General features: G+C 32.1%; 1 protein-coding gene across 1 annotated transcript in view; it reads right to left on the bottom strand.

Moving 5' to 3' along the window:
- Positions 1-7,207: 7,207 nt before the first annotated feature.
- The window catches only part of LOC106465188 (synaptotagmin-10-like), a gene marked incomplete at its 5' end in the record, with an annotated part of 37,453 nt that continues 32,517 nt past the window's right edge, over positions 7,208-12,143 (bottom strand). Inside the window, 3 exons of the mRNA XM_022393041.1 lie at positions 7,208-7,944; positions 8,366-8,537; positions 9,216-9,336. Of these exons, the coding sequence (XP_022248749.1) occupies positions 7,752-7,944; positions 8,366-8,537; positions 9,216-9,336 (486 nt within the window). The remainder of the gene's footprint in view (positions 7,945-8,365; positions 8,538-9,215; positions 9,337-12,143) is intronic.

Here is a 12,143-nt window from a genome sequence, read left to right on the forward strand (position 1 = left end):
ATGACTAGCTGCCTTACCTCTTGTCTTACACTGCTAAATTAGGGACGGCTAGCGGAGATAGCCCTAGTGAAGCTTTGCGCGAAATTCATAACAAACCAAACCTTCAACTCTATAATAACATTAGTTTTTCATCTGTATCGTCAGATATTTATAAAAGTTTGCGAGTTGAAAGTAATACTAGCTGAAAGAGTAATGTGCAATTTTTTAAAATTGATAAGTACTGTAAACATGGGGTCAAAATAGGGTTTTGTAGATACAGAAAATAATGTACACTATTTCCAGACTAGTTTGTTTACTTTTTTAGAGTTCCTAGTTGTAGGCTTGAAATATATTATTTGCAGTTTGATTCAACTCGTGTCTGTATTTTTTTGACGATCCCTATTCCCACTTTTAAATTAATAGTTTTTAATTATCTTGTAAGGTTTTTATGTCCATTTATGGAGAATAAATTTTAAGCTACATACGTGCATATGCATTCAGTTGAATGTTTCATGTTTTTCAATAATTTACTGCTGCACTGGCTTTTTTTTTTTTCAAACCAACCATTACTTACTGTGCTAGTTAGTTTTGTGTCTGAGATGTCATGTAAACATACTTTTAACAAGCGTCTAGTACAACGGAAGCCGCTCACAATAGCATATATGTATTTATAGACAAGTAAATCAACTTTCAGTGAAATATAATCGATTTTTCAATAGGTCATGGACATTCCAAGCGTATCGATAGTACATCTGATTATGTTTTGGCGCAAAATACTCAACTGATTTTGCTGTAGGCTTGTGAACCACGTAGAGACAATGTGCAATAGCGAACTTCAGAAGCAATGAATAGCGAAATCAAGAAACTATGAATCCGCAACATGGCAGTTTCCAATTAATGCGCATTACTAAAATACCGGATTTTTTCAATGGCGGAAAGTGAAGGGCTTAGAAAAATTCTTCAGGGCGAAATCACTGAAGGCGCTTGAATTAATTTTAAAACCACCTTATGGCATACTCAATACTGCATTCATTACAATTGCCCAGATTTCAGTAAAATATTCGTAGCCATTTTTTCTGCAGCGGCTTATTAAACTATACTTAATAATAATAATAGGCTGTAAAAACTGTTATAAATATACACATTGTTTTCTCTAATGAAACGAAGCATTTTCGACTAGTATAACACTGCTTAAATGGCTTCTACATTTCTACGATGCTTGAATAGCTTCGAACAGCTTGTGTTCGTAGCAAAGAAGAACTTAGAAAATTTTAGACGGTGGAAATCTCGACTTTCAACAATCAACTTAAAAATAGCCCTACAACTTTCGCAGGAATTTATTTAGTAGCTGTGCATAGATTTTGGCGCAGTATACCTAGCTCTTTTTGTTGTAGGCTTAGGTGCTTGAATGTCTTCGAAAAGAAACTTGGCCAGTAGCGATGAAAAAACTGATAAAATCTGTCCTCTTTCAAGAATCAAGTAGGTTTGCTCAGGTTTAAGTAAAATATTCATAACCTTTTTCTGTATGCTTGTGAAACAAGTATAATATTAATATGAAGAACAAATGAATGAATTTTACCTAACAATCGAAAATCAACTTTTTTACTATTATCAATATTTTAGCAGCCTTAGCCATTGAGATAAAAGTTATTGAGTGTTGTTTCAAGAATGAGTCTGCTTTTTAAATTGGTTTTTGCCCGTATGTTTTGTTATATTTTTTTGTGAAATTCCTGGGCGATCCGTATTATGAACCACTATCGTGGTTCATGATACTTCGTTTGGAAAATAGTTATTACACTATGGACGGAGTTTTAGGTAGAGTTTTCCCGCCATTTATGTTGGTTTCGAGACCAGTCTGAGGGTCACATGTTCGAATCTCCCACCAAACATGCCCTTTCAGCCTTGGGGGCGTTATAATATGACAGTCAATCCCACTATTCGTTGGTAAAAGAGTAGTCCAAGAGGTGGCGGTGGGTAATGATGACTAACTGCCTTCCCTCTAGTCTTTCACTGCTAAATTAGGGATGGCTAGTGCTGATAGCCATCATGTAGCTTTGTGTGAAATTCAAAACAAACCAAAACGGCAACAGAATCTCACAGATAATTCATTCTGCATGTTCAACACATTGCCTAAATCCTCTTTTAGATAAGATTTGATAACATGGTGGAGTTTTGTTTTTTGTGTCGGAAAATGTATATAACTATAAGGTATATTATAGAAAAAAAGAAATGAATTATAACTTATATATACTATTTTAACACGTAAATTCAACAGAAGAGTTTTTAATTGGACATGTTATCGTGTTTTCGATTCTTAATCAGTGAGTTGTTTAACTAAAAAAAAAAGGCTAGGCACAGAGAATAGTAATTTTGTAGAAGTAGGACAAAGTAATTTATTTTCGTATGCAATATAGCGACTGTATTACTGCTACAGCAAAACTGCGTGTTTAGTTTCCTCTTGCCTGTAAGTATAATTTTATGCAGGTTAAAAGTTACAATAAGATGTCATATAGAAATTCTTGTAAATATTAATTTAAAACACTTAAGTTCTATGATGATATGACTTATGTGGTGCTGCTACTACTTTACTAGTATAATTTTTCTTCCTTATAAATAATTCCTTCCTTGATATATGAAACTTTATATTATTCTTATTCTAATTATATTAATTAACACGTGATAGGCTTCAAACAGCTGAATATGGTTGTAATATTACTGTTATTAACACTTGTAGCATTTCATGTTCTAAATGTTTTTATATACCATGTTGTAATTTGTAGATGTGTAGGCCTAAGTAGGAATAGCGAAACACCTTTTGTCAGTTATCATTCTTACCTTGCAGAAATGTATTTAGTTTTTGACAAATGTACAATAGACTGTTCAGAATTCCAGAGCTTAAGTACTTAAAGTGGTATTTATTAGAGTCTTTATTATAACTGGCTCATACATTGTCAAAGAATAGTAATAGTAAGAGAGTATTTTTTATTAGCTTGATTTTAAGTTGAGACATTTTAGCTCCAACATCATGTATCAGTTGTAAGGAGTGGTTGTCAGTGTTATTATATTGATCTACCTACATTTGAGATATCTTAATATAGACAAGGGCAGCACCAGCCTCTTCCCTCTGAGGGAAAAAAATTGAGGAGGCTGTACATCTTATTGCCACACATACTGTAGTTCATCTTTACCAAGAGGCACTTTTCATTGAGTGCAGGGGGAAATTAAGACACATCATTGGGTAGCTTGAGCCCCAACAAGCCCCCCCCCCCTACTACCACTGCCCCTAAATAAAGGACAGAGTTAAGTGACTAAAATACCAGTTTGAATCTAGAGGAAAGTGTAAATTTTTATTCTAGTTCTGGAAATCAGATAGAGCTCAGTCCTTTTGTACTCTGTATCATAGTAAATGTATAGGGTTTAGGTACAAGATACTGAAATTTTCCTAATTTCGAATATACTGTGCTAGCTAGTATGAAAAGTATTTCCGTTTGTTAGTAATTCACATACAAATTTATTTCAAGGGCTAACTGGTTTATATCCATTTTTCATACACCCCTGTGGGAGCATTTTTTAAAACATTTGGGTGGGTGGAATGCTAGTTAAATTATCAGCTCTTACTAAAATATCAAGATGTAAACAGAAATATCTTTTAACATTTAGAATATAGTTTTTACAACTTGACATTTTTAGTTACTAATGTCTTGCTAGTTTTTCTAAACTTGTGCCTTTTAAATATCTCAACTGAGATTTTTTAAGTGCTGAAGTGTTATTTTAAAGGGAAAATTATGAAAAGGGTGTCTGTACTTTTTTATATTATTTGAAAGTGTTTAATGCTTTTTGTCTTCATTACTGTTTTTTGTTTATATTTAATAATGAAAATTTGTATCAAAGCATTGTTTCATTTATATTGTTTGTATTGATTTTTTAACTTCTTTTTTTAAAGAAATGTGTACAAAAATCTGGCTTATTCACTGAACAAGAGGAAGCATTTTGAATTCTTCTAGTTTACTGTATGATTTGACTCACCGATAGCACACTATTATAGACTTGTACATACTAATCCTAAGATGTAGTAAACATGAAGTCAGTCTGAGACATTTATATCACCATAATGTTTGTGGTTTAGGTATTTGTTCAAATAGCAAATGCCTGAAAATGAGTAGAATTTCCTAATATATATATATATATATATATATATATATATTCTTTTTCTGCCTACTGTTCTTTTGTTTGGGGAATAATCTTTCAGCTTAGACAAAAAATTTTAATTCAAAATTTATTGAAATTCTGATTAGTGTTTTAGTACCTGTAAATTCAGTGGAAATAAAGGTTGTTTTTCTTACAATTAAAATTTTTGCAAGGTTTTGTTTCCTTACAACAGCTTATGACACACACACACTATCATAACTATACCAAAAGCCAAATGGGGAGAAAATATAACTTTTTTTTAGAAGTTAGCTAATATTTTTATTAAAATGTTTTATATTTGAGGTTAATTACTTAATGATCATCAGATAACTCTCTGATTTCTGGTAAAGCTAATTAACTATACTAAAAGAAGTATATGGTTTCAGAATTAAATGAAAAAATGTCTGTAAATTACAGTGAAACTTGTCATACCTCCATTTGTGTGTGTTATTTATAAAGACTTACTGTAGAAAAGGATAATTAATACAATGAATTGGTTACTGTTATAGAGTATGAAAATAAATGTTTTTATAACTGCAACATGGTATTATGCTTAATGATTAATGTTCTTATGAGAGAATCATTCATTCTAGAGCTGAATGGAATTATTTGGACACCATGTGAGTTTCAAACAACATCTTTTAAGGATTTCTTTTATTCAATATACTTATAGATTCCATAAATAAAACAAGTTTTATTCCATCAAATAAAATCCGTGATTAACAGAATTTGGCTTGTACTTAATAACCAGGCATTTAATTAAGATTAGATTAGTGAATACACTTTGCTCCGTCAGATGTTGTGGTTGTTAATTTACAAGCAATTGGGAAAAGTTTATTGCAGATCTGTTGAACATATAAAGATACAATTCCCTTTGCTTGGTCCAGGTTGCATGTAGGAATTAAGTTCTAGTAAAACTATTAGGTAAACTTCTGGACAGTTTCATGTAACACACACTAGACAGATTTTTTTGAATAAAGAATCTAATAATTTATGGTAATAAATTTGTGAATTTTACCAGTGATTTTGTTTGATCATCAACTACCTGTTTTCAGGTTTTCTTGTTATTTTCATTTTGAAAAATATGTCATCTCATGGTTGATATTGTTATCACACATTTTAATAAAAATTTACTTTTTTTTAAACAAGTATACATTGTCTTAATAATGATAACCTGTTATTTTATATTCATATTCCAAGTAGTTCACATATCCCTTAAAAAGTAACTTAGAATTATCATGATATTTTTATTAGAGTAGAGGAAGCTGCTCTTGTTTTAATTATTGGAGTGTGTTAAGATGGATCTTATTCATGTATTTGTTTGTCAGTTTATACATATGATTGTTCCTAAATGATTGACTACCATTCCATTAAACTATATAACTAATCTTCATACCAAATTCATGCCTGATTTGTAACTGATTCATTAAGAATTTTAAAGAATGAACTAAAAACTCATGAAAATTGTTCAATATGTAACAATGAAAATACATATTGTTTTAATAAATATAAAAAGTGACATATCACCTAAAAGTTGTTTTTCCATAAAAGAAAATTGAAAATATATTTTGACCTTTATGCATTTTTGTCTGCTCTGAGTTATTTATCTAAATATTAGAAACACAATTTTAATTTAAATAAACAATACAGGTTTGTACTGTTTGTTTTTTCCCAACATTAAAGGTACTTTGCAGCAAAGTAAAAATACATTCTTTTTAATGAAACTTTGAAGAAAACCAAGATAAAGAACATCTGAAAGAAATTGTGAGGTCTTTTGAAATGTCATCTTTTTCTTTCTATGCTACTTCTGTAGATTAGTTCTCCAAGGTTTTCTCTACAAGTATCATACTGAATTAAACAACTGCTGCCCATTTCACCTTTGTTCATTGGCAGGAATTTATGTTTAAAAATCTTTTAAGCCTCAAATAAAGTTTTGGGGCCCGAAAGACAACTTGGGGTGGTTGTTATTGATATTTTTACACTTTTAAATACCGTAAGAAAATGTTGGTTGTAATTTCAGAGTGCTCAACAGTTTGTGTGAAAATGTGTTTTATATAAATTAAGTTAGTGATTCACAAAAATTTTTTGTTGTATTCTAGCCATATGGAGGAGGTGGATTTGAAGATGATGCACCCAGGTATGCATCACCTAAACCAGGCCTTTATGGAGGAGAATCCTATTTTATGGGTAAATTTGATTTAATTAACTCTTATGTATAGTGGAAAGGTTTGGAATTTTTATGTATAAATTATGAAAAAAAAGTTTATTTTAACTTTGAGAAGAAAGTTCTTCTTCAAGCTTAAGAAAATATTAACACCAGGTAATATGGGGTCATGGTGATGTTCTAGGGTCATCAAAAAATTAATGTCACTTTTTTTTTAGATGAAAAAACCCAAACAAAACATTTATTAAATGATTCTTAATCTTATCGATGATGCTTTTCCACCATACAATCAGGTTGTTAATGCCCTGATTAAAGAAATCACTTGGCTTTGAAGCAAAAAACATCGATGTACTCTTTAACACCTTTCATATTTGCATACGTTTTCCCATTAAGATGGTGTTGCAGTGAACAAAAAAGATGGTGATCTGATGGTGCCATATCTGGAGAATATGGTGGGTGGGGGGAGAACGTCCCAACTCATTAATCTTGTGTTGCATCAAATGTGCCACATGTGGACGTGCATTGTCGTAGAGAGAATGAACACCTTTCCGATTGACGAGAGAAGGGCGTTTCTGATGAAGGGCTTGATTTAAATATTCCAGTTGCTGACTATAAATCTCTGCATTGACAGTTCACTGTGGATTGAGGAGTTTGAAATTAATTTCTCCTTTGATGTCCCACCAAATGCAAAGCATCACTTTCTGTGGATGGAGTCCAGGTTTTGGGGTTGGAAGTGGTTTTTATCTGGGACTGAGCCATTGTTTTTGGCATTTAATATTTGTATAGAGAATCCATTTTTCATCACCGGTGACAATTCTGTCTAAAATTTCTCCATTGATGTCCCACCAAATGCAAAGCATCACTTTCTGTAGTTACATCCAAGCAACAAATATAAGTGGAACGATAGTTTCTCCAGGCCTAGGAAATATGTATTATCATGATAAAAGCAAGCAAGTCCACGTTAGGTCGGTTTTAACGATCATATTAGGTCTTAGTTTGAAGAGCATATAGAATACGCCTAAAAGCGTATATTTAGCATGAATATCACACTCCTATCAATTTTGAAAATAAAACTATTTTATTAAATCAATAAATTCTACAAAAATGGGTGCATTTAACATGATATTACATTTGAGTGTCTGATGTATACAATGAAACAGAAATAAATATTATACTGATGAGGACGAATATTGAATAGAATGAATGATTATGTTATGATGAAGATGCGTAACGTGTGAATGATGAAGTTTGGTTGACGAGTGTTTGTCACACTGAAAATATGGTGTGCATTGAGACAGCAACCAATAGATATTGACACATGTTTATAAGGTTTTTAACACCATTACTTCAAGAGTATGTCCCCGATAGTTTAAACCCCCTAACTACACCAAAGCAGTCGGATCAGTCGTTGCCCCACATATCACCTGATGCTAATACATTTTACGGGCAGCCTTTTTGATATATCTAAGAAACTCGGCGGACTGTCCACAAGTGGATACCACTGTGTTACTGGTTGTCGTGGCGTGTCCAACATTTCCAGCCAGTGATCTCGTCCCAAACCAATACACCGACTGCCTATAGCACAGCAGCCCAACATTTCGTTGGCTCCAACTCTGTCAAATTAAATCAAAATTACTTTATTAATAAAACATAATGATTACTTCGTCAACATATACTTATGGATTTAACTTATTTTACAGCGTAACCTAGGAACGAAGACACAAAATGTGATATGTTTGTAATCCATCATTTTTTTCACTCACATTTTTCAGGTGTAGTTTGATAGAAAAAAAAATTAACTCATTTGTATCTTAAATATTGATATTTTTATGGTCTTAAACCCGACAACTGAAGTTCACAGCTCTTGAGATATTTTAAGTCCTAATTTCAAGCTAACTTTCATATTGGACCAAATGAGTCATTCAAAAATTCATATAATATTAGGATATTGACAGTAAAGTAAGAAGGTTTTCACGTTATAATACCAAAAATGCACGGAATATTTACTTATACGTATTTTTAGAAGAAACTTACCTGTCATAGTCTACAACTTTAACCAGTAGGTTAACGTCCTCAATGTTTTCTGCTGGCACATCAAAAACTAGCACTTCATTATATACAGGATTCAGAGTTGACTTCTTCACAGTTGTCTTCTTTTTCTTGACCCTCTTTTCTTGGCAAATGAGGGAGACTTTAACATATGGATCTGCTTATGTTAAACGCAGAGGAAAAAGGAAGATTTTGAATTATTGCACCAATTCAGAGAAAAGAACTGGCAAGGAAAAACAACAACAACACTATATTCAAACTTTATACTGTTTTTTTTAGTCATGAGAAAGATATAAAATATTAAAAACTGGAGGAGAAAGTTTTTATTTTACAGGAATGACATTTAAAGTACGAAAATTAAAAAAATCAAGGATGATCAATGTTCTTTAATACTAAAAATAAATGTTTTGAAAAATGTTAATAAAATACAAAAAGTCATCTTAAGTTGAACTGGTGAAACAATGACAGAAGAAATACAAGTTCATAGGGAATTAACAGAAGAATTGGTAATACTCATAAGTTATGTTAACATTGTAAGATAGCATAACATGTATTAATAGCAATATAGGAAAGTTGACACAACCGAATTATGGTAGCTGACGTGATCACGTAAATGGCATGCAATCAGCAATGTTTGAATGTGTTTCATACAAGTTATTACCTGTATGCATATTCATTCTAGTTTAAATGATGTTTCTCCTCTTTTGCAGGGGAGAATTGTCTCTGATTTATATACATATAAAGTTAGAACATTAATGGTTCATTCAGAAAATCCATTGATAACGCTTATACTAAATGAAAATAAACAGAATATGTCTGAAAAAAGTAGACTTACCCGAAGAGCCTGTGATGTCCATGGCTTTCAGGTTTCTTGCCTTCATGATTGTGACGGTTAGTCTACCAGCAGTTGGCAAGTAACACAATGATAACATCAACTCTCCAAGGTTTTCTTTGTCCTTATTAAAATAAAACAAAAAAGGACTTTTTTATAAAACACTTTATAACAACGTTTTGGAACACTTTCATTACCCCCACCCCCAAACGTACATCACGTATAATAGTTAAATGACTCGCCCAAACGTCACATTCGTGTAGCTTATATAATGTGTAAAGTTTAGTATACTCTAACCCCTTATAGTGTTGGCACACCAGGAGACACACATTCCGCATGTAATGATGTTTGAAGACTAGAAGGGAAACAACGCCTCTGTAGCCACAAAGAATATCAAAAAGTTTATGGAAATGCTTTGAACGTTCGTAAATGTCCACGACGGTTCAGCAAATTTCGTTCAGGTGACTTTAGTCTTAAAAACTGTGATGGCAGGGGCTGACATGTTGGAATTGATATTGATGCTCTGAAGACGCTTGTTGTGTCTAACCCAAGGCAACACACTCGTGAAATGGCCCTGAGATTGCATGTGTCTCATGAAACAATATGTAAACATCTAAGGAATATGGGAAAACTCCATAAAGAATGTGTTTGGGTGCCTCACGTACTCTCCGATGATCATCGTTTCCAACGTGTGAACGTTGCTTCGTCTCTTTTGGCGCGTAATGTGCGTGAACCATTTTTGTACAGAATTGTCACCGGTGATGAAAAATGGATTCTCTATGCGAATATCAAACGCCAAAAACAATGGCTCAGTCCTAGACAAAAACCACTTCCGACCCCAAAACCTGGACTCCATCCTTATATATTAATGCGACTCGGTCAGCTGCTTCCCAGCATTTGTAGGACCTTATTTCCACTTCTTTGGCTGAATGTTGTAGTTCACGTCTACCTCAGATTTTGTTAATGTTCAGGACCCAGTTGGTATGATGTCGTAGACTTTGATTATTACTAGCATTATGGTTTTACCGTCTGGTTAATATTAGTTTCAACTTGTAAAATGTAGCACCCTCTACAGTTTTTCTTAAAAGTGAATGAAAAAGCTTATCTATTGGATTTAAAGCTGTTTTGTGATTAACTTGATCGGTTGTAATTTAATTCTTTTTTTCCAAGTATTTATTTTTCAATTTTCTCTATAGTTCGATGTAAACTATGAATACACTTTTGTGTTGGAGCAAACTTTGTATAAATACCAAACAATGCATTACTTCATGAAGACCAAGAAATTTCTAGAAAGAGTTGAAAAATGTATACTTTCCCACTAACATGAAAAATAATCCTGAACGTTTCATTTCCAGTGTAGTATATTTCCGATATATTCCATCAATAGGACTTTGATCTTTAGCCTTTGACATAGAATGTTCTATTTAGCCCCAGACAAATAAGTTTGTCATTTTAGCATACGATCTAAAAGTTTTAGCTTCACCCTATGAGACAGAACTTGTCATATAAAGTTTGCTGATGACATGTTAGTATCATTTGTTAGTAGTACACCATCATGTGGTCTTGTATGTTATTGATCAGTTAACAGTAAACCATCATGTGTTCTTGTATATTATTGATCAGTTAACAGTAAACCATCATATGTTCTTGTATATTATTATCATCTGTTAGTTGTAAACCATCATGTGTTCTTCTATATTAGTATCATCTGTTAGTTGTAAACCATCATGTGTTCTTCTATATTAGTATCATCTGTTAGTAGTAAATCATCACGTGTTCTTGTATGTTATTGATCAGTTAACACTAAACCATCACGTGTTCTTGTATGTTATTGATCAGTTAACAGTAATCTGTCTTGCCTTGTTGTTCTCTCATAATATTATGATAAACCATCATATCTTCTTTTTACGCTATATTAGTTGTTCTTGTTATGTTAGTATTATGTTATTAGTAAATCATCGTTCAGTATTTTGACTTACAGATATCTGTTAACAGTCAACAAGCCGCAGCCTGTTTCTATGTCTCAGTAATCAGCTAAATACTATACCCCATTCTTGCTGTTAATAATTTTTGTTAACTCCACACTCTTTACACATTGTTTTTAAAGGGTTTAACATTGTTATATTTTCCTGGTATAAAATAGCCCGTTACCAATATATAATTTGTATTTTTGTAAAGACATTCGTCTAATGTTGAATTTTGCTGTTTTTACTGAGTTAGCTCTGTTAAAAATACCAAGGCTGTCTTTTGTATGTTAGTGTCTTGTTTATTATCAGATAGTAGTTTCAGAGTTAGATTTTTTCCTATTTTAAAGATATAGATTCATTTAATACAGGCCTTGAATTTGTAAAGAAAGATGATTTAAAAACTGGCTTCAACTGTAGCTTCAGTGCCAGATTATACTATGAGTTTTAAGACAGATTTTTTTCTTTAACACAGACCTCGACAGTAACCTTAGTATTAGATTTTGTTTTGAATTTAAAGATAAGGCTGGACTTAATACAGGTCTCGATTGAAGCGTTATTGTAGATTTCATTTTAAATTTAAGGTAAACTGAATTTAACAGATTTGTTATTCATTTGTAGAACTTATTCAGATTTTAGTACATTAATTTTGCTGTACAACAAAAATAATTATTTGACACAATTCTGTTGTGGTTGATAAGCATGTTATCATCAAGTTTATGTCATGATTTGTTAAAATATATAAGCAGATGTAAGTTTTGTACAAATTGAGCTTTTCATCGCCTACCCTTAAATTGGAATAATGTGTGTGAAATGGTTATTGATAATACAATAGGCAATATTTCAAATCAAATACACAAATAGACAAAGGATTGTTTTGTAGACCAAAATAAGTTTATAAACTGTACACGCGTGATATCATATCGTATAACATTACTCAACAGGAATAATCACTGAAATAGATGTG

Source organism: Limulus polyphemus, unplaced genomic scaffold (assembly GCF_000517525.1).
Source record: "Limulus polyphemus unplaced genomic scaffold, Limulus_polyphemus-2.1.2 Scaffold1862, whole genome shotgun sequence".
NCBI classification, from domain to species: Eukaryota; Metazoa; Arthropoda; class Merostomata; order Xiphosura; family Limulidae; genus Limulus; species Limulus polyphemus.